Source organism: Lagenorhynchus albirostris, chromosome 11 (assembly GCF_949774975.1).
Source record: "Lagenorhynchus albirostris chromosome 11, mLagAlb1.1, whole genome shotgun sequence".
Taxonomy (NCBI): domain Eukaryota; kingdom Metazoa; phylum Chordata; class Mammalia; order Artiodactyla; family Delphinidae; genus Lagenorhynchus; species Lagenorhynchus albirostris.
Genome location: NC_083105.1, coordinates 78421899 through 78446137, shown reverse-complemented (window position 1 = coordinate 78446137; position 24239 = coordinate 78421899). Strand labels below are relative to the sequence as shown.

Sequence of the window (24239 nt, the reverse complement as noted above, 5' to 3'; positions counted from 1 at the left end):
GTATCAGCACTTCATTCCTTTTTACCGTCTTTTGTTTATCCATGCATCAGCTTATGGGTATTTGGGTTGTGTCTACTTTTGGGCTATTATGGATAACGCTGCTATAAACATTTGTGTATGAGTTTTTGGATGGACATATGTTTTCATTTCTTTTGGGGACATATCTAAGAGCTCAGTTGCTGGGTCACATAAAACTGTTGGATCATATGGCAACTCTATGTGTAAACATTTGAGGAACTACTGAACTATTTTCCAAAGTGGCTACACCATTTTATGTTCCTACCAGCAGTGTATGAGGGTTCCAATTTCTCAACATCCTTTTCGATATTTGATTTTTTCTTTAATCTTTATTTTTAAATTAATTAATTTATTTTTTTTGCTGCACCAGGTCTTAGTTGCGGCACGTAGGATCTTCATCATGGGATGCAGGCTCTTAGTTGTGGCATGCGGACTCTTAGTGGCGGCATGCACATAGGATCTAGTTCCCTGACCAGGGACTGAACCCGGGCCCCCTACATTGGGAGCATGGAGTCTTGACCACTGGACTGCCAGGGAAGTCCCTAATCTGTCTTTTTTTAATATAGCCATCCCAGTGGCTACGAAGTAATAGCTCATTGTGGGGTTTTTTTAATGGTTTTATTTTTTTTGCGGCATGCGGGCCTCTCGCTATTGTGGCCTCTGCCATTGTGGAGTACAGGCTCCAGACGCGCAGGCTCAGTGGCCATGGCTCATGGGCCCAGCCGCTCCGCGGCATGTGGGATCCTCCCGGACCGGGGCACGATCCCACGGCCCCTGCATCGGCAGGTGGACTCTCAACCACTGCGCCACCAGGGAAGCCCCTCATTGTGGTTTTGATTTGCATTTCACTGCTGGCTGATGATGTTGAGCATCTGTGCATGTGCTTGTCAGCCATCTGTATATCTCCTTTATAGAAACATCTGTTTAGATACTGCTCCCACTTTTAAGTTGGGTTTTGCTATTTATAGGATTCTTAGTTGAGGTTTTTCTTTCAGCACTTTAAATATGTCAATCCATTACCTTCTGCCTCCATTGTTTCTGATAAGAAGTCCACTGTTAATCTAATTAGGCTTCCTTTATACATGAGTAATTTTTCTCTTGCTGCTTACAGGATTTTCTTCTGGTCTTTGGCCTCAGCATTTTTACTATGATATTTGTGTTTAGATCTCTTTGTATTTATCCTACAAATTCATCGAGTTAATTTCAATTCACTGAGTTTATTGGATGTGTAGATTAATATTTCTCATTAAATCTGGCTTCTAGCTATTATTTCTTCCAAGAATTTTTTTCTGCTCCTTTATCTCCTTTTGTTCTGGTATTCCCATCACATGTATGTTGACATACTTATCCCATACTTCTCTGAGGTTCTGTTCCATTTTCTTCATACTATTTTCTTTCCACTCTTCAGATTGCATACTATTATTTATCTTCAAGTTCATAATTCTTTCTTCTGCCAGTTCAAATCTACTACTGAGTCCCTCTAGTGATTTTTAAATTTTAGTTATTGTACTTTTTCAATTCCAGAATTTCCATTTGGTTCTTTTTTATACATAATTTCTATCTCTATATAAATATTCTCTATTGTATCTACTGTATGAGACATTGTCATCATGCCTTTCTTTTTTTTTTTTTTTTTTTTTGCAGTACGCGGGCCTCTCACTGTCGTGGCCTCTCCCGTTGTGGAGCACAGGCTCCGGACGCGCAGGCTCAGCGGCCATGGCTCACGGGCCCAGCCGCTCCGCAGCATGTGGGATCTTCCCGAACCGGGGCATGAACCCATGTCCCCTGCATCGGCAGGCGGACTCTCAACCACTGCGCCACCAGGGAAGCCCTCATGCCTTTCTTTACTTCTTTTATTTTCCTTTTTTTGAAATTGAGGTGAAATTTGCATAGTATAAAATTGATCATTTAAAGTGTACAATTCAGTGGCATTTTGTATATTCATGTTGTGTAACCACCACCTCTATACTTATAAAATATTTTCATTAGCCCAAAAGAAAACTTACACTTATTAAGGAGTCAATTTCCATTCCTCTTTTTCCCCAGTACCTGGCAACTACCAGTATGCTTTCTTTCACTATGGAATTTTCTGTTTCAGGTTATTTCATATAAATTAATTCATATAAATGTGAACTTTTGTGTCTGGCTTCTTCCACTTAGCATAATGTTTCTGAGGCTCATCCATGCTCGTGTATCAGCACTTTATTCCTTTTTATGGCTGAATGATATTTCATTGTATGGATATACCTCATTTTGTTTATTGATTCATTGGTGATGGACATTTTGGTTGCTTCTACATTTTGGCTGTTGTGAACAGTGTTGCTATGAACATTTGTGTACAAGTATTTGTTTGAGTACCCAGTTTCAATTCTGTTGGGTACATACCTAGGAGTGGAATTGCTGGGTAATATGGTAATTCTATGTTTAACTTTTTGAGGAACTGCCAAGCTGTTTCTCCCTTGACTTCTGTAAGTATGGTATCCTTTAGTTCTTTGAACACATTTATAGTAGTTTCTTTAAGTCTTTGCTAAGTCCAACATCTGGGTCCTCTCAAAGGCAGTTTCTGGGTAAATACAATAAAAGCTGTTACCACTGTCTTAGACCAGGGGTCAGAAAACTATGGCTAATGGGCCAAATCTGGCCTGTTATCTGCTTTTGTGTATAAAGCTTCCTTGGAACACAGCCATGTCTGTTGATTTATGTACTGTCTATGGCTGCTTTCACACACTATAATGGCAGAGCTGAGACTGTATGGCCTGCAAGTCTGAAAATATTCATTGTCTAGACTTACAGCAGTTTGCCAATATCTACCTTAGATAATGGTAATACTATTAAGATTAAAGCTTATATTTTTACTGACTCTTAGACTATTGCCAATTGCCTAGTCACCTGGTCTGCCATTTGCAAGACCACAGATTGGTAGATTAAAGATCAAGTCCTCTTTAGGACTGTGAATTGTAGAAACAAATTATAGCTGATATACATGGCAATGGCTCATTCCCTAATGGAATGGGCTGGGTTCATGCTGTTAATTAAGTATGCCCCACCCAGATCCCTGTCACTGCTACTGGGAATCCATCATCACACTGAACATGGCAACACATCCACCATCATGGCCGAGGAAAGTAAGGATTATCTGTGTCTGATGTTAAAGCTACCACTGCATGCCAGTCTTGTGCCTCCTTTCAAAAGTTTGCCTTTTGGGCTTCCCTGCTGGTGTGGTGGTTAAGAATCTGCCTGCCAATGCAGGGGACATGGGTTCAAGCCCTGGTCCAGGAAGATCCAACATGCTGCGGAGCAACTAAGCCCGTGTGCCACAATTACTGAGCCCGCACTCTAGGGCCCATGAGCCACAACTACTGAACCCACACCCCACAACTACTGAAGTCCATAAGCCTAGAGCCCATGCTCCACAACAAGAGAAGCCACCACAATGAGAAGACTCCGCACCTCAACGAAGAGTAGCCCCCGCTTGCTGCAACTAGAGAAAGCCCGCGCACAGCAATGAAGACCCAACACAGTCAAAAATAAATAAATAAAATAAAATTTTAAAAAAGTTTGCCTGTTTGTTTTCTAATGAAATAGGCCACAATACATAGAGTGTTGTCCCCTCTCACTCCTGACAAGCTGACTATATTGAGCCTTTGACCACTTGCCTTGGGTCCTCCACTGATGCCTTACTGTTGTCGATATGTTTTCAGGTTATGGTGTCACTGTTCCAGTCTGATCAACCAACTCAAGCCACATTGGCCATAACATAAAATGTGTTATGTTTTTGGCCTTTCAGGCCATATTCAGTTGGACAGTATGATGTCTCTTATTGCAAAGGTTCACTCAACACTGGACCAATAGTCAAGGTATTCAATGGACATTTCATATCCCTTATTATCCTCAAGCTGCTGGTTCCAACAAGAGGTAAATGGATTTTTTAAAAAGTCAACTAAAGAGATTTCTGACTCTACCTCCTTCACTTTCTCCTGGTCCACACATCTTAATTAAATGCAAGCATCCACTGAAAGAGTTCACATCCCCTTGGCCACCTTCTAGATAATGATCAGGATAAAAGGGGTGGAGGGTTATCTTGACCAATTCTGAAATTTTAGAATTCTATTCTGACATTTCCTGAGCATGATGCATCTTTCTTTTCCCTAACAGTTACCCCAAGCCAGCCTGGTTGGTACAGCTGGGTGGCAGCCTGGCCAAAAAGGAGCTTATAGAATTCAAACTTAATCTTGGTTTAGTCACCTGTATTCTCCTTTTGGATTGAACTGGTTCTAGATCAGAGTCGGCAAACTATAACCCATGGGCTGAGCCTGGTCTGCTGCCTGCTTTTGTAAATAAAGTTTTACTGAATCACAGTCATGACTGTTTCTTTATTATGTATTGTCTATGGCTGCTTTTGCTCTACAAAGGCAGAGTTGAGTAATTGTGACAGAAGCCTACAAAACTGAAAATATTCCTCTTCGGCTCTTTACAGAAAAAGTTTGCCAACCTCTATCCTATGAAGATAATGACCATTTGGTTGAGTAAACTGCTCACCAAGTTCCCCTGCAGTAGCCCATGCCCATGAAGGTGGGAAATATGATGGATTCCTATAAATTTTGGAAAAATATCCTTCTCGGACTACCCTGGTGGTCCAGTGGTTAAGACTCCATACTCCCAATGCAGGGGGCCCGGGTTCAATCTCTGGTCAGGGAACTAAGATCTTGCATGTTGCACAGCGTGGCCCCCCAAAAAATAAATTAGGGGGACCCTCAAGATGGCGGAGGAGTCAGACATGGAGATCACCTTCCTTCCCACAAATACATCAAAAATACACCTACATGTGGAACAACTCCTACAGAACACTTACTGAATGCTGGCAGAAGACCTCAGACTTCCCCCAAAGCAAGAAAATACCCACATACCTGGGTAGGGCAAAAGAAAAAACAGAGATAAAAGAATAGGGACGCGGGCTTCCCTGGTGGCGCAGCGGTTGAGAGTCCGCCTGCCGATGCAGGGGACACGGGTTCGTGCCCCAGTCCGGAAAGATCCCACATGTCACGGAGTGGCTGGGCCTGTGAGCCACGGCCGCTGAGCCTGCACATCTGGAGCCTGTGCTCCGCAACGGGAGAGGCCACAACAGTGAGATGCCCACATACCGCGAAAAAAAAAAAAAAATAGAATAGGGATGGGATCTGCACCTCTGGGAGGGAGCTGTGAAGGAAGAAAAGTTTCCACATACTAGGAAGCCCCTTCACTGGCGGAGATGGGGGGTGGGGGGGTGGGAAGCTTCGGAGCCATGGAGGATAGCACAGCAACAGGGGTGCAGAGGGCAAAGTGGAGAGATTCCCGCACAGAGTATCAGTGCCAACCAGCACTCACCAGCCTGTGAGGCTTGTCTGCTCACCCGTCGGGGCGGGTGGGCACTGGGAGCTGAGGCTTGGGCTTCGCAGTTCAGATTCCAGGGAGAGGACTGGGGTTGACTGCATGAACACAGCCTGAAGGGGACTAATGAGCCACAGCTAGGCAGGAGGGAGTCAGGGAAAAAGTGTGGACCTGCCTAAGAGGCAAGAAACCATTGTTTTGGGGTGCACGAGGAGAGGGGATTCCTTGCCTGTCTGCCCACAGAAGGCAGAGCACCGCCTAAATGAGCTCCAGAGACTCGTGTGAGCCACAGCTATCAGCTCAGACACCAGAGATGGGCAGGAAACACTAACACTGCTGCAGCCACCAAGGATCCTGTGTGCAAGCGCAGGTCACTAACCATACCCACAGGGAGCCTGTGCAACCCACCACTACCAGGGTCCCATGATCCAGGGACAACTTCCCTGGGAGAACACACATGGTGTGCCTCAGCCTGTTGCAATGTCACACCGGCCTCTGCCACCGCTGGCTCACCCCGTATTCCAATTATAACTACTGCACCCATCCCTCCTCCTGGCATGAGTGAGCCAGAGCCCCTAATCAGCCGATGCTTTAACCCCATCTTGTCTGGGCAGGAACAGAAGCCTGAGGGCAACCTACAGGAAGAGGTGGCGGCAAAACCAAAGCTGAACCCCAGGAGCTGTGCAAACAAAGAAGAGAAAGGGAAATTTCTCCGTGCAGCCTCAGGAGCAGTGCATTAAATCCCCACAATCAACTTGAGGTACTCTGCATCTGTGGAATACCTGAATAGACAACAAATCAACCCAAAATTGAGGAGGTGGACTTTGGGAACAACTGTGGACTTGGGGTTTGCTGCCTGCAACTGATTTCTTTCTGATTTTTATGTTTATTGTAGTATGGTTTTTAGTGCTTCTTATCATTGGTAGACTTGTTTATTGGTTTCGTTGCTCTCTTTTTTTTAAAGTATTTTATTTTAATAATTAAAAATTTTTTTTATTTTAATAGTTTTATTTTACTTATTTTTTTTTCTTTCTTTTTTTTCTCCCTTTTCGTCTGAGCTACTTGGCTGACAGGGTCTTGGTGCTCCGGCCTGGTGTCAGGCCTGAGCCTCTGAGGTGGAAGAGCTGAGTTCAGGACACTGGTCCACCAGAGACCTCACGGCCCCACGTAATATCAATTGGCGAGAGCTCTCCAAGCAATCTCCATCTCAATGCTAAGACCCAGCTCCCCTCAACAGCCAGCAAGCTCCAGTGCTGGACACAGCTTGCCAAACAACTAGCAAGACAGGAACACAACCCCACCCATTAGTAGAGAGGCTGCCTAAAATCATAGTAAGTTCACAGACACCCCAAAACACACCACTGGACTCAGCCCTGCCCAACTGAAAGACAAGATCCAGCCCCACCCACCAGAACACAGGCACCAGTCCCGTACACCAGGAAGCCTACACAAGCAACTAAACCAACCTTACCCACTCAGGGCAGACACCAAAAACAATGGAAGCTATGAACCTGCAGGCTGTGAAAAGGACATGCCAAACACAATAAGTTAAACAAAATGAGAAGACAGAGAAATATGCAGAGATGAAGAAGCAAGGTAAAAACCCACCAGACCAAACAAATGAACAGGAAATAGGCAGTCTACCTGAAAAAAAATTCAGAGTAATGACAGTAAAGATAATCCAAAATCTTGGAAACAGAATGGAGAAAAAGAGGAAACGTTTAACAAGAACCTAGAAGAACTAAAGAGTAAATACACAATGATGAACAACACAATACATGAAATTAAAAACTCTCTAGAAGGAATCAATAGCAGAATAACTGAGGCAGAAGAACAGATAAGTGACCTCGAAGATAAAATAGTGGAAATAACTACCACAGAGCAGAATAAAGAAAAAAGAATGAAATGAATTGAGAACAGTCTCAGAGACCTCTGGGACAACATTAAACGCACCAACATTCACATTACAGGGGTCCCAGAAGAAGAAGAGAAAAAGAAAGAGTCTGAGAAAACATTTGAAGACATTATAGTTGAAAACTTCCCTAACATGGGAATGGAAATAGTCAAGACCAGGAAGCACAGAGAGTCCCATACAGGATAAATCCAAGGAGAAACACGCCAAGACACCTATTAATCAAATTATCAAAAATTAAATACAAAGAAAAAATACTAAAAGCAGCAGGATAAAGCAAGAAATAACATACAAGGGAACCACCCCCCCATAAGGTTAACAGCTGACCTTTCAGCAGAAACTCTGCAAGCCAGAAGGGAGTGGCAGGACATATTTAAAATGATGAAAGGGAAAAACCTACAACCAAGATTACTCTACCCAGCAAGGATCTCATTCAGATTCAGTGAAGATATTAAAACCTTTACAGACAAGCAAAACTTAAGAGCATTCAGCACCACCAAACCAGCTTTACAACAAATGCTAAAGGAACTTCTCTAGGCAGGAAACACAAGAGAAGGAAAAGACCTAGAAACACAAACCAAAAACAATTAAGAAAATGCTAATAGGAACATACATATCAACAATTACCTTAAATGTAAATGGGTTAAATGCTCCAACCAAAAGACACAGACTGGCTGAATGGATACAAAAACAAGACCCATATATATGCTGTCTAAAAGAGACTGACTTCAGACCTAGGGACACATACAGACTGAAAGTGAGGGGATGGAAAAAGATATTCCATGCAAATGGAAATCAAAAGAGAGCTGGGGTAGCAATTCTCATATCAGACAAAATAGACTTAAAGACTATCACAAGAGACAAAGAAGGACACTACATAATGATCAAGGATCAATCCAAGAAGAAGATATAACAATTGTAAATATTTATGCACCCAACACAAGAGTACATAAGGCACATACTAACAGCCATAAACGGGGAAATCGACAGTAACACATTCATAGTAGGGGACTTTAACATCCCACTTTCACCAATGGACAGATCATCCAAAATGAAAATAAATAAGGAAACACAAACTTTAAATGACACATTAAACAAGATGGACTTAATTGATATTTATAGGACATTCCATCCAGAAACAACAGAATACACTTTCTTCTCAAGTGCTAATGGAACATTCTCCAGGATAGACCATACCTTGGGTCACAAATCAAGCCTTGGCAAATTTAATAAACTTGAAATTGTATCAAGTATCTCTTCCGACCACAACACTAAAAGACTAGATATCAATTACAAAAAAAAAACTGTAAAAAATACAAACACATGGAGGCTAAACAATACGCTACTAAATAACCAAGATCACTGAAGAAATCAAAGAGGAAATCAAAAAATATCTAGAAACAAATGACAGTGAAAACACGATGAGCCAAAATCTACAGGATGCAACAAAAGCAGTTCTAAGAGGGAAGTTTATAGCAATACAATCCTACCTCAAGAAACAAGAAACATCTCAAATAAACAACCTAACCTTACACCTAAAACAATTAGAGAAAGAAAAACAAAAAAACCCTAAAGTTAGCAGAAGGAAAGAAATCAAAAAGATCAGATCAGAAATAAATGAAAAAGAAATGAAGAAAACTATAGCAAAGATCAATAAAACTAACAGCTGATTCTTTGAGAAGATAAACAAAATTGATAAACCATTAGCCAGACTCACCCAAAAAAAAGGGAGAAGACTCAAATCAACAAAATTAGAAATGAAAAAGGAGAAGTAACAACTGGCACTGTAGAAATCCAAAGAATCATGAGGGATTACTACAAGCAACTAAATAACAATAAAATGGACAACCTGGAAGAAATGGACAAATTCTTAGAAAAGCACAACCTTCCAAGAATGAACCAGGAAGAAATAGAAAATATAAACAGACCAATCACAAGCACTGAATTTAAACTGTGATTAAAAATCTTCCAACAAACAAAAGCCCAGGACCAGACGGCTTCACAAGCGAATTCTATCAAACATTTAGAGAAGAGCTAACACCTTTCCTTCTCAAACTCTTCCAGAATACAGCAGAGGGAGGAACACTCTCAAACTCATTCTACAAGGCCACCATCACCCTGATACCAAAACCAGACAAAGATGTCACAAAAAAAGAAAACTACAGACCAATATCACTGATGAACATAAGATGCAAAAATCCTCAACAAAATACTAGCAAAGAGAATCCAACAGCACACTAAAAGGATCATACACCATGATCAAGTGGGGTTTATCCCAGGAATGCAAGGATTCTTCAATATATGCAGGTCAATCAATGTGATACACCATATTAACAAACTGAAGGATAGAAACCATATGATAATCTCAATAGATGCAGAAAAAGCTTTTTATAAAATTCAACACCCATTTATGATAAAAACTCTCCAGAAAGTAGGCATAGAGAGCACTTACCTCAATGTAATAAAGGCCATATATGACAAACCTAAAGCCAACATCGTTCTCAATGGTGAAAAACTGAAACCATTTCCTCTAAAATCAGGAACAAGACAAGGATGCCCACTCTCACCACTATTATTCAACATACTTTTGGAAGTTTTAGCCACAGCAATCAGAGAAGAAAAAGAAATAAAAAGAATCCAAATCAGAAAAGAAGAAGTAAAGCTGTCACTGTTTGCAGATGACATGATACTATACTTAGAGAATCCTAAAGATGCTACCAGAAAACTACTAGAATTAATCAACGAATTTGGTAAAGTAGCAGGATACAAAATTAATGCACAGACATCTCTTGCATTCCTATACACTAATGATGAAAAATCTGAAAAAGAAATTAAAGAACCACTCCCATTTACCATTGCAACAAAAAGAATAAAATATCTAGGAATAAACCTACCTAAGGAGACAAAAGACCTGTATGCAGAAAACTATAAGACACTGATGAAAGAAATTAAAGATGATATAAACAGATGGAGAGATATACCATGTTCTTGGATTGGAAGAATCAACACTGTGAAAATGACTATTCTACCCAAAGCAATCTACAGATTCAACACAATCCCTATCAAACTACCAATGGCATTTTTCACAGAACTAGAACAAAAAATTGCACAATTTGTATGGAGATGCAAAAGACCCCGAATAACCAAAGCGGTCTTGAGAACGAAAAACGGAGCTGAAGGACTCAGGCTTCCTGGCTTCAGAGTATATTACAAATCTAGAGTAATCAAGACAGTATGGTACTGGCACAAAAACAGAAATATCAATCAATGGAACAGGATAGAAAGCCCAGAGATAAACCCGTGCACATATGGTCACCTTATCTTTGATAAGGGCGGCAAGAGTACACAATGGAGAAAAGACAGCCTCTTCAATAAGTGGTGCTGGGAAAACTGGACAGCTACATGTAAAAGAATGAAATTAGAACACTCCCTAACACCATACACAAAAATAAACTCGAAATGGATTAAAGACCTAAATGCCAGACAGTATAAAACTCTCAGTGGAAAACATAGGCAGAACACTCTTTGACATAAATCACAGCAAGATCTTGTTTGATCCACCTCCTAGAGTAATGTAAATAAAACCAAAAAGAAACAAATGGGACCTAATGAAACTTCAAAGCTTTTGCACAGCAAAGGAAACCATAAACAAGATGAAAAGACAGCCCTCAGAATGGGAGAAAATATTTGCAAATGAAGCAATGGACAAAGGATTAATCTCCAAAATATACAAGCAGCTCATGCAGCTCAATATCAAAACAATGAACAACCCAATCCAAAAATGGGCAGAAGATCTAAATAGACATTTCTCCAATGAAGATATACAGATTGCCAACAAACACATGAAAGGATGCTCAACCTCACTAATCATTAGAGAAATGTAAATCAAAACTACAATGAGGTATCACCTCACACAGGTAGAATGGTCGTCATCAAAAAATCTACAAACAATAAATGCTGGAGACGGTGTGGAGAAAAGCGAACCCTCTTGCACTGTTGGTGGGAATGTAAATTGATACAGCCACTATTGAGAACAGTATGGAGGTTCCTTAAAAAACTAAAAATAGAACTACCATATGACCCAGCAATCCCACTACTGGGCATATACCCTGAGAAAACCATAATTGAAAAAGAGTCATGTACCACAATGTTCATTGCAGCACTATTTACAATAGCCAGGACATGGAAGCAACCTAAGTGTCCACTGACAGATGAATAGATAAAGAAGATATGGCACATATATACAATGGAATATTACTCAGCCATGAAAAGAAAGGAAATTGAGTTATTTGTAGTGAGGTGGATGGACCTAGAGTGTGTCATACAGAGTGAAGTAAGTCAGAAAGAGAAAAACAAATACCATATGCTAACACATATATGTGGAATCTAAAAAAAAAAAAATGGTTCTGAAGAACCTAGGGGCAGGACAGGAATAAAGCAGACGTAGAGAATGGACTTGAGGACATGGAGAGGGGGAAGGGTAAGCTGGGATGAAGTGAGAGAGTAGCACTGACATATATACACTACCAAATGTAAAACAGATAGTTAGTGGGAAGCAGCTTCATTGCACGGGGGGAGATCAGCTCGGTGATTTGTGACCACGTAGGGGGTGGGAGGGAGACGCAAGAGGGAGGGGTATGGGGATATATGTATACATATAGCTCTTTCACTTTGTTATACAGCAGAAACTAACACAACATTGTAAAGCAATTATACTCCAATAAAGATATTTTTAAAAAGTAACAAAAAAATAAATTAAAAAAATAACAAAAAAAAAATCCCCTTGTCCCTCCTGCAGTTGACCACTGTGAGTAGCAGATGATCGGAAAAAAGTGAAATCATTTACACTGGTATGGGGCACACCAATTTTATGATCATAAGGGATGGCAATAACTCCAGAACCTGGGGAGGGAACACTTTAGACCCTGGGAAGTAAGTACTTAAGGAAGGGGAGGAATTAATGCTTCCTTCCACCTCTAGATCCAGCATTGCACCTTGGCAAAACAATTATATGGTCCACCTGAGGCAAGCAGCCGCTGCAGCTGACAATCTGACCTACTGTTGGATTTCTCATCATTGTCTTTGTGCTATGATAACTGAATAATTCATGTAAATATGGAAGGCCTTGAACTATTCTGCTTTGCCTAGCCTCTCTTCATAAGGGTATAAAAACATGGACCAGCACAACTTGTTTCAATATGACAAATACAAATGCATGTTTTCCTTGATGTCCAAGTGATCTTGAGCTACGTGTTAACAATCAAGGCTGCAACTACTCAGTGACACTTTCCCATGTGATATATGCAAAACAATGTCATGGTGATCCAAATCAAGTTTATCAATAAATCCAAACTAGAGTGACCTGTGTCTCTTGGTTTTATATGCTTGTCTATAGAGAACAGGCCACGGAATATCTCTCAGTTGGGTTTCTTTCTTGGCCCATCTATTATATATGTCCCTGTAATTACAGATAACAGCACCAAAGATTAACAGGTAAACTTAAATTTCCTTGTGCAGGCCATAATGGAGAATATCCTGGGCTTACACTACATCTTGGATTTCTGAAATAAGACCTACTGGTCTCCCCTGGGATTTAGTCACAGTTGCCTGACTCTGGGACTCTGGAGTCATAGCTGAAGTCAATATTGCCAGTTGGCCTCATCCTCCTTTTGGGAGCGATATTAATAGCTTTAGTTGATTGCTGTATGACACAAATTGAATATATTTGGTCCTAGCCTCTGCTGATTAAATGAATCAGTGTGATGAAGAAGTGTCATACTCATGTGATAATTTGTCAGAAGCCAAGGTGGTAGGACCAAAAGGTGAAATGTTGGGAAAGGCAGTTCTCTACAGGTTTTTCATGGCCTTACCTTTCTTGCTGGGAATGACAAGATTATAAGGCCCTGACACTCTATCTGGGCCACTCTCAGGGTTGTGTTTACAATGAGCAACACTGTGAGATAATGTCTCCCTCCAGAACAAAGAGGTTGCTTACTGCTTGCTATAAAATGCAGAGTCCCCAAATTCAGAGTCTGTCTCCTGTAACACAACCTGCCCTTTGTGTAGGTATCCAGCTTGGCCTTCTGTGTTGCTGGCGTGTGTCTTGGAGGTCAAGGGGAAGTGACATAAACATGTTAATGCTCATGCTGCTTGTTGTGCAATGAATAATAAAGTCCTTAGGGTCTCTGACCCAAGACCCAAGGCTTTAGTCTTCTACCAGCATTCGCAAAACAAGACCAAGCTAAAAACATTTTAGCTTGAAGAAGAGAAAAATCAAATTCCACAATCACTCCTCTTACATTTTCCTTTATACAGATTTCAGCTATATTTTAAATGTTTTCTTCTTCCCATGATAATACCCTTTTTTCTCCCCCCTCCCTCTTTTTTTTTTTTTTTTTTTTTGCGGTACGCGGGCCTCTCACTGTTGCAGAGCACAGGCTCAGTGGCCATGGCTCATGGGCCCAGCCGCTCTGTGGCATGTGGGATCTTCCCAGACCGGGACACGAACCCATGTTCCCTGCATCAGCAGGCGGACTCTCAACCACTGCGCCACCAGGGAAGCCCCCCCACCTCCCTCTTCCTCTCAGTCTTTTTCATTTTGTTCTTGGTCTCTTCTCTGAGCTCAGGCTGTGCAATGTGTTCCACAGAATAAAGGGTTTCCTCTTTCTGTTCCAGTTCCCTACAGCAGCACTAGCAGAGAGCCGGGACAGAAACAAATTAAATATTTCTTAATATGCTGCTATGAGAACTATTAAATGGCTCACAAGACCATCCAAAAAGCCTGTTGGTCAAACAAAGCAAGTTTATTAAATTCGCTGTAGTGAGGGTTTAACAGGGTTTTGATAGTGTCTTAATAGGGGAAAGGTAGGGAAGAGTATATTCAGGATTTGGGGGTGAAAGCTCAAGTAGTTTAAGAGGGTTCTCCCCCTCCAAGATGGGGAATGGGATAGGATTAGGCAAAATTTGTGATGTAATGGTTTGAGAATGATGGACATGGGGTCTTGAAGTAAGCCTCATGAATAATCTATCCTGATAAACATAATGTTCGCCCTAACAATCAAAATGTTCACCTTAATAACCAAATGTTTACTTAGATAAACTGACTGCAGAAATTTCCTGGAGCAAAAAGTTATATTGACATAAGCAATCTTAGTTCTCAATCCCAAAGGTTAACATAGGTGGTCTCAGTTCTCAAGACAAAAATGAAAAGTGGTCAGCTAAAACTAAACAAATCTTCAAAAGCTGTAAAAAAAAAAAAGGGTATGGTTGTGGGAGGAGAAATAGATATCTCACCCAATATGAACTGCTCTAAATTTTATAGTTAAAAGAAACAACTTATTAATATTTAGCCAATCAATTATACAGTAAATTAATCTAACAAAGAAATGAATTCAGGCAAAATGGCCTGCTTCTAATGTAAGTGTTGCATAAAATTTGGTCTTTGGCCTCCTTTTCTTCTCTCTATATCTTCTTCCTCAAACTTAACCATGGCTTCACCTACTATCTATAAGTTTACTCCTAATCTTAGACTTACTCCTTGATATCTCTTTCAAATTAAAAATTATATTTTCCGAGGGAAGGCGGAAGATGGCGGAAGAGTAAGACGCGGAGATCACCTTCCTCCCCACAGATACACCAGAAATACATCTACACGTGGAACAACTCCTACAGAACACCTACTGAAGGCTGGCAGAAGACCTCAGACCTCCCAAAAGGCAAGAAACTCCCCACGTACCTGGGTAGGGCAAAAGAAAAAACAGAGACAAAAGAATAGGGACGGCACCTGCACCAGTGGGAGGGAGCGGTGAAGGAGGAAAAGTTTCCACACTCTAGGAAGCCCCTTCGCGGGCAGAGACTGCGGGAGGCGGAGGGGGGAGCTTCGAAGCTGCGGAGGAGAGCACAGCCACAGGGGTGCGGAGGGCAAAGCGGGGAGATTCCCGCACAGAGGATCGGTGCCGACCGGCACTCACCAGCCCGAGAGGTTTGTCTGCTCACCCGCCGGGGTGGGCGGGGCTGCGAGCTGAGGCCCGAGCGCAGGGAGAGGACTGGGGTTGGCGGCTTGAACATAGCCTGAAGGGGTTAGTGCACCACAGCTAGCCGGGAGGGAGTCCGGGGAAAAGCCTGCACCTGCAGAAGAGGCAGTAGACTTTTCCTTCCCTCTTTGTTTCCTGGGGCGTGAGGAGAGGGGTTTAAGAACGCTGCCTAAAGGAACTCCAGAGACAGGCGCGAGCCGCGGCTAAAAGCGCGAACCCCAGAGACGGGCGCGAGCCGCGGCTGAAAGCGCGGACTCCAGAGACGGGCGCGAGCCGCGGCTGAAAGCGCGGAATTCAGAGACGGGCGCGAGCCGCGGCTGAAAGCGCGGAATCCAGAGACGGGCGCGAGCCGCGGCTGAAAGCGTGGAATCCAGAGACGGGCGCGAGCCGCGGCTAAAAGCGCGGACCCCAGAGGCGGGCGGGAGACGTTAAGGCTGCTGCTGCCGCCACCGAGGGGCCTGTGTGCGAGCACAGGTCACTCTCCACACCCCTCTTCCGCGGAGCCTGTGCAGCCCGCCACTGCCGGGTTCCCGGGATCCAGGGACAACTTCCCCGGGAGAGCGCACAGCGCGCCTCAGGCTGGTGCAAAGTCACGCCGGCCTTTGCCACCGCAGGCCCGCCCCGCACTCTGTGCCCCTCCGTCCCCGCCGGCCTGAGTGCGCCAGAGCCCCCAATCAGCGGCTCTTTTAACCCCATCCTGTCTGAGCAAAAAACAGACGCCCTCCAGCGATCTACACGCAGTGGCAGGGCCAAATCCAAAGCTTAGCCCTGGGAGCTGTGAGAACAAAGAAGAGAAAGGGAAATCTCTCCCAGCAGCCTCAGAAGCAGCGGATTAAAGCTCCACAATCAACTTGATGTACCCTGCATCTGTGGAATACCTGAATAGAAAACCAATCATCCCAAATTAAGGAAGTGGACTTTAGGAGCAAGATCTATGATTTTTTCCCCTTTCCTCTTTTTGTGAATGTGTATGTGTATGCTTCTGTGTGAGATCTTGTCTGTATAGTCTTGCTTCCACCATTTGTCCTAGGGTTCTATCCGTCCATGTGTTTTTTTTTAATTTTTTTCTTAATAATTAATTTTAATAACCTTATTATACTTTACCTTCATTCTTTCTTTCTTTCTTTCCGTCCTTCCTTCCCTCCTTTAGACAACGAATCATCCCAAATTGAGGAGGTGGTCTCTGACAGCAAGATTTAGGATTTTTCCCCATTTACCTCTTTTAGTGAGGGTGTATGTGTATGCTTCTGTGTAAGATTTTGTCTGTATAGCTTTGCTTCCAACATTTGTCCTAAGGTTCTTTCCGTCCCTTTTTTTTTTTCTAAATAAGAAGTTTTTAATTCAATGACTTTATTATACTTTATTTTATTTTTACTGTATCTTCTTTCTTTCTGTCTTTTTTCCTTCTTTCCCTCCTTCCTTCCTTCCTCCCTCCCTCCCTCCCTCCCTCCTTTCTTTCCTTCTTGCCTTCTTGCCTTCTTTGCTTCTTTCTTTCTTTCTTCCTTCCTTCCTACCCTCCTTTCCTTCTTTCTTTCCTCATACTTCTACTAATTCCCTCTACTTTTTCTCCCTTTTATCCTGAGCCTGTGGATGAAAAGCTTTTGGTGCTCCAGCCAGGAGGCAGGGCTCTGCCTCTGAGGTAGGACAGCCAACTTCAGGACACTGATCAACAAGAGACCTCCCAGCTCCACATAATATCAAACGGCGAAAATCTCCCAGAGACCTTCATCTTAACACCAGCACCCAGCTTCACTCAACGACCAGCAAGCCACAGTGCTGGAAAACCTATGCCAAACAACTAGCAAAACAGGAACACAACCCCACCCATTAGCAGAGAGGCTGCCTAAAATCATAATAAGGCCACAGACGCCCCCAAACACACCACCAGACGTGAACCTGCCCACTAGAGAGACAAGATCCAGCCTCATCCACCACAACACAGGCACTAGCCCCCTCCACCAGGAAGCCTACACAACCCACTGAACCAACCTTAGCCACTGGAGACAGACATCAAAAACAGGAGGAACTACAAACCTGCAGCCTGCAAAAAGGAGACCCCAAACACAGTAAGATAAGCAAAATGAGAAGACAGAAAAACACACAGCAGATAAAGGAGCAAGATAAAAACGCACCAGACCTAACAAATGAAGAGGAAATAGGCAGTCTACCTGAAAGAGAATTCAGAATAATGATAGTAAGGTTGATCCGAAATCTTGGAGATAGAATGGACAATAGATTGGACAAAATGCAAGAATCAGTTAACAAGGACCTAGAAGAACTAAAGATGAAACAAGCAACGATGAACAACACAATAAATGAAATTAAAAGTACTCTAGATGGGATCAATAGCAGAATAACTGAGGCAGAAGAACGGATAAGTGACCTGGAAGATAAAATAGTGGAAATAACTACTGCAGAGCAGAATAAAGAAAAAAGAATGAAAAGAACTGAGGACAGTCTCAGAGACCTCTGGGACAACATTAAACGCACCAACATTCGAATTATAGGGGTTCCAGAAGAAGAAGAGAAAAAGAAAGGGACTGAGAAAATATTTGAAGAGATTATAGTTGAAAACTTCCCTAATATGGGAAAGGAAATAGTTAATCAAGTCCAGGAAGCACAGAGAGTCCCATACAAGATAAATACAAGGAGAAATACGCCAAGACACATATTAATCAAACTGTCAAAAATTAAATACAAAGAAAGCATATTAAAAGCAGCAAGGGAAAAACAACAAATAACACATAAGGGAATCCCCATAAGGTTAACAGCTGATCTCTCAGCAGAAACCCTACAAGCCAGAAGGGAGTGGCAGGACATACTGAAAGTGATGAAGGAGAAAAACATGCAGCCAAGACTACTCTACCCAGCAAGGATCTCATTCAGATTTGATGGAGAAATTAAAACCTTTACAGACAAGCAAAAGCTGAGAGAGTTCAGCACCACCAAACCAGCTTTACAACAAATGCTAAAGGATCTTCTCTAGGCAAGAAACACAAGAGAAGGAAAAGACCCATAATAACGAACCCAAAACAATTTAGAAAATGGGAATAGGAACATACATATCGATAATTACCTTAAATGTAAATGGACTAAATGCTCCCACCAAAAGACACAGATTAGCTGAATGGATACAAAAACAAGACCCTTATATATGCTGTCTACAAGAGACCCACTTCAGACCTAGAGACACATACAGACTGAAAGTAAGGGGATGGAAAAAGATATTCCATGCAAATGGAAGCCAAAAGAAAGCTGGAGTAGCAATTCTCATATCAGACAAAATAGACTTTAAAATAAGGACTATTAAAAGAGACAAAGAAGGACACTACATAATGATCAAGGGATCGATCCAAGAAGAAGATATAACAATTGTAAATATTTATGCACCCAACATAGGAGCACCTCAATACATTAGGCAAATACTAACAGCCATAAAAGGGGAAATCGACAGTAACACATTCATAGTAGGGGACTTAAACACCCCACTTTCACCCATGGACAGATCATCCAAAATGAAAATAAATAAGGAAACACAAGCTTTAAATGATACATTAAACAAGATGGACTTAATTGATATTTATAGGACACTCCATCCAAAAACAACAGAATACACATTTTTCTCAAGTGCTCATGGAACATTCTCCAGGATAGATCATATCTTAGGTCACAAATCAAGCCTTGGTAAATTTAAGAAAATTGAAATTGTATCAAGTATCTTTTCTGACCACAACGCCATGAGACTAGATATCAATTACAGGAAAAGATCTGTAAAAAATACAAACACATGGAGGCTAAACAATACACTACTTAATAATGAAGAGATCACTGAAGAAATCAAAGAGGAAATCAAAAAATACCTAGAAACAAATGACAATGGAGATACAACGACCCAAAACCTGTGGGATGCAGCAAAAGCAGTTCTAAGGGGGAAGTTTATAGCAATACAAGCCCACCTTAAGAAGCAGGAAACATCTCGAATAAACAACCTAACCTTGCACCTCAAGCAATTAGAGAAAGAAGAACAAAAAAACCCCAAAGCTAGCAGAAGGAAAGAAATCATAAAAATCAGATCAGAAATAAATGAAAAAGAAATGAAGGAAACAATAGCAAAGATCAATAAAACTAAAAGCTGGTTCTTTGAGAAGATAAACAAAATAGATAAACCACTAGCCAGACTCATCAAGAAAAAAAGGGAGAAGACTCAAATCAATAGAATTAGAAATGAAAAAGGAGAGGTAACAACTGACACTGCAGAGATAAAAGAGATCATGAGAGATTACTACAAGCAACTCTATGCCAATAAAATGGACAATCTGGAAGAAATGGACAAATTCTTAGAAATGCACAATCTGCCAAGACTGAATCAGGAAGAAATAGAAAATATGAACAGACCAATCACAAGCACTGAAATTGAAACTGCGATTAAAAAGCTTCCAACAAAGAAAAGCCCAGGACCAGATGGCTTCACAGGCGAATTCTATCAAACATTTAGAGAAGAGCTAACACCTATCCTTCTCAAACTCTTCCAAAATATAGCAGAGGGAGGACCACTCCCTAACTCCTTCTACGAGGCCACCATCACCTTGATACCAAAACCAGACAAGGATGTCACAAAGAAAGAAAACTACAGGCCAATATCACTGATGAACATAGATGCAAAAATCCTCAACAAAATACTAGCAAACAGAATCCAACAGCACATTAAAAGGATCATACACCATGATCAAGTGGGGTTTATTCCAGGAATGCAAGGATTCTTCAATATACGCAAATCTATCAATGTGATAAACCATATTAACAAAGTGAAGGAGAAAAACCATATGATCATCTCAATAGATGCAGAGAAAGCTTTTGACAAAATTCAACACCCATTTATGATCAAAACCCTGCAGAAAGTAGGCATAGAGGGAACTTTCCTCAACATAATAAAGGCCATATATGACAAGCCCACAGCAAACATCATCCTCAATGGTGAAAAACTGAAAGCATTTCCACTAAGATCAGGAACAAGACAAGGTTGCCCACTCTCACCACTCTTATTCAACATTGTTTTGGAAGTTTTAGCCACAGCAATCAGAGAAGAAAAGGAAATAAAAGGAATCCAAATTGGAAAAGAAGAAGTAAAGCTGTCACTGTTTGCAGATGACATGATCCTATACATAGAGAACCCTAAAGATGCTACCAGAAAACTACTAGAGCTAATCAATGAATTTGGTAAAGTTGCAGGATACAAAATTAATGCACAGAAATCTCTGGCATTCCTATATACTAATGATGAATAATCTGAAAGTGAAATCAAGAAAACACTCCCATTTACCATTGCAACAAAAAGAATAAAATATCTAGGAATAAACCTACCTAAGGAGACAAAAGACCTGTATGCAGAAAATTATAAGACACTGATGAAAGAAATTAAAGATGATACAAATAGATGGAGAGATATACCATGTTCTTGGATTGGAAGAATCAACATTGTGAAAATGACTCTACTACCCAAAGCAATCTATAGATTCAATGCAATCCCTATCAAACTACCACTGGCATTTTTCACAGAACTAGAACAAAAAATTTCACAATTTGTATGGAAACACAAAAGACCCCGAATAGCCAAAGCAATCTTGAGAACGAAAGAAGGAACTGGAGGAATCAGGCTCCCTGACTTCAGACTATACTACAAAGCTACAGTCATCAAGACGGTATGGTACTGGCACAAAAACAGAAATATAGATCAATGGAACAGGATAGAAAGCCCAGAGATAAACCCATGCACATATGGACACCTTATCTTTGATAAAGGTGGCAGTAATGTACAATGGAGAAAGGACAGCCTCTTCAATAAGTGGTGCTGGGAAAACTGGACAGGTACATGTAAAAGTATGAGATTAGATCACTCCCTAACACCATACACAAAAGTAAGCTCAAAATGGATTAAAGACCTAAATGTAAGGCCTGAAACTATCAAACTCTTAGAGGAAAACATAGGCAGAACACTCTATGACATAAATCAAAGCAAGATCCTTTCTGACCCACCTCCTAGAGTAATGGGAATAAAAACAAAAATAAACAAATGGGACCTAATGAAACTTCAAAGCTTTTGCACAGCAAAGGAAACCATAAACAAGACCAAAAGACACCCCTCAGAATGGGAGAAAATATTTGCAAATGAAGCAACTGACAAAGGATTAATCTCCAAAATTTACAAGCAGCTCATGCAGCTCAATAACAAGAAAACAAACAACCCAATCCAAAAATGGGCAGAAGACCTAAATAGACATTTCTCCAAAGAAGATATACAGACTGCCAACAAACACATGAAAGAATGCTCAACATCACTAATCATTAGAGAAATGCAAATCAAAACTACAATGAGATATCATCTCACACCAGTCAGAATGGCCATCATCAAAAAATCTAGAAACAATAAATGCTGGAGAGGGTGTGGAGAAAAGGGAACCCTCTTACACTGTTGGTGGGAATGTAAATTGATACAGCCACTGTGGAGAACAGTATGGAGGTTCCTTAAAAAGCTACAAATAGAACTACCATATGACCCAGCAATCTCACTACTGGGCATATACCCTGAGCAAACCATAATTCAAAAAGAGACATGTACCAAAATGTTCATTGCAGCTCTATTTACAATAGCCCGGAGATGGAAACAACCTAAATGCCCGTCATCGGATGAATGGATAAAGAAGATGTGGCACATATATACAATGGAATATTACTCAGCCATAAAAAGAAACGAAATTGAGCTATTTGTAATGAGGTGGATAGACCTAGAGTCTGTCATACAGAGTGAAGTAAGTCAGAAAGAGAGAGACAAATACCGTATGCTAACACATATATATGGAATTTAAGAAAGAAAAATGTCATGAAAAACCTAGGGGTAAAGCAGGAATAAAGACGCAGACCTCTTAGAGAACGGACTTGAGGTTATGGGGAGGGGGAAGGGTGAGCTGTGACAGGGCGAGAGAGAGTCATGGGCATATACACACTAACAAACGCAGTAAGGTAGATAGCTAGTGGGAAGCAGCTGCATGGCACAGGGATATTGGCTCGGTGCTTTGTGACCGCCTGGAGGGGTGGGATGGGGAGGGTGGGAGGGAGGGAGACGCAACAGGGAAGACATATGGGAACATATGTTTATGTATGACTGATTCACTTTGTTATAAAGCAGAAACTAACACACCATTGTAAAGCAATTATACCCCAATAAAGATGTAAAAAAATAAAATAAAAAGAAAAAAAAAAAATAAAATAAAAAAAAAAGAAAAAAAAAAAAAAAATTATATTTTCCAAGGAAGACACACAGATGACCAATATATGAAAAGATGCTCAATATCACTAATCATCAGAAAAATGCAAATCAAAATCACAATGAGATGTCACCTCACACCTGTCAGAATGGCTATTATCAAAAAGACAACAAATAACAAGTGTTGGCAAGGATGTGGAGAAATGGGAATCCTTGTGCATTGTTTGTGGGAATGTAAATAGGTGTAGGTGCTATGGAAAACAGTACAAAGGTTCCTCAGAAAATTAAAAATAGAACTACCATATGATCCAGCAATTCCACTTTTGGGTATTTATCCAAAGAATATGAAAACACTAATTTGAAAAGATATCTGCACTCCCATGTTCACTGCAACGTTATTTACAGTAGCCAAAATAAGGAAATAACCTAAGTGTCCATCAATGGATGAATGTATAAAGAAGATGTGGTATATATACTGTGGAATATTATTCAGCCATAAAAAAGAATGGAATCTTGCCATTTGCAACAACATGGATGGACCTAGAGAGCATTCTGCTAAGTGAAATAAGTCAGACAGAGAAAGACAGATACCATATGACTTCTCTTATATGTGAAGTCTAAGAACAAAAACGAAAAAACCCCAAACAAAAGTTCATAGCTACAGAAAACAGATTGGTGGTTCTCGGAGGTGGGGGGTGGGAGAAATGGGTTAATTGTTCGGGTTTTTTTAGTTTAAATACATTGAATTAAAAAAATTTTGTTTGTTTGTTTTTGTCCTCTGAGGCCTTTTATTTGCACGTATGTATTACATCCCTAGAAAAAGAATCCAAGGATTTTCCCTCCTGTGTGTTTTCGTCTTGCTTCTTCATGGTCCATGACGCCAGCTGAGGTTGTCAGTACAATGAAACCAAACTGACGGGACGGGAGCAGGTTATTCTGTCATTTTTCTAGATCTTTGAGTTGTACATCAAACCTGGGGCTGATCACTCCACACTTATTTATCCTGCCTGTGAGGTTCACAACAATTTTCCCAGCCCTGTGATCATCGATGATTTCAAATTCGCCAACGTAACCATGCTTCATCATCACAGTGAGAAACCTGACGATGACTTTGGAGCATGGCCTAATAAGAACCTGGCGTTTGCCTCTCTTTTTGGCATTGTTGATACTCTTGAGAGCATCAGCCAGGGCATTCATGTGCACCATTATGGTGGCATGGAAAGATGGTGGAAAGAAAAGCTGAATTAAAAATGTTTTAAATTATATTTCTAACTGCCTATTTCAACTGGATGTTCTGATTAATTTTCCTGAAAAGATACTTACTCCTCCACAATTATCTAACGATATCACCATCCTCCTGGTCAATGAAGCTAAAAACTTTACAGTAATTTTTAATTTTTGCCTTTCCTTGCTCCCCTTATTCAAAATTGTTCACCATATCACAGATCCAAAGGATTCTCCAAGGCAGTGCTACTCAAAGTGCTGGTCCAGTGAAGAGGTTAAGAACTTATGCAAGGATGTAAACCAACCAGTTTTCCGTCACGGAGAAGTCCCATTCCTGTGGACTTAACAGTGCACTTAGTAAAACAGTTGACTGCTATTCTGAACCAAGCTTGTTACCAAAGTAACAGAAACCCAAGGTAACCCA

The 24239-nt window shown here is 41.1% G+C and overlaps 2 protein-coding genes across 4 annotated transcripts in view; both read right to left on the bottom strand.

Annotated features, from left to right (window-relative positions):
• AMN1 (antagonist of mitotic exit network 1 homolog) overlaps positions 1-24239 on the bottom strand; it is a 73256-nt gene that overhangs the window by 36735 nt on the left and 12282 nt on the right. The window lies entirely within an intron of this gene.
• Positions 23354-23821, bottom strand: LOC132528998 (small ribosomal subunit protein uS8-like). The gene is given in 1 exon segment (XM_060165208.1): positions 23354-23821. A coding segment is annotated over 1 exon segment (393 nt). The 5' UTR covers positions 23798-23821; the 3' UTR covers positions 23354-23404.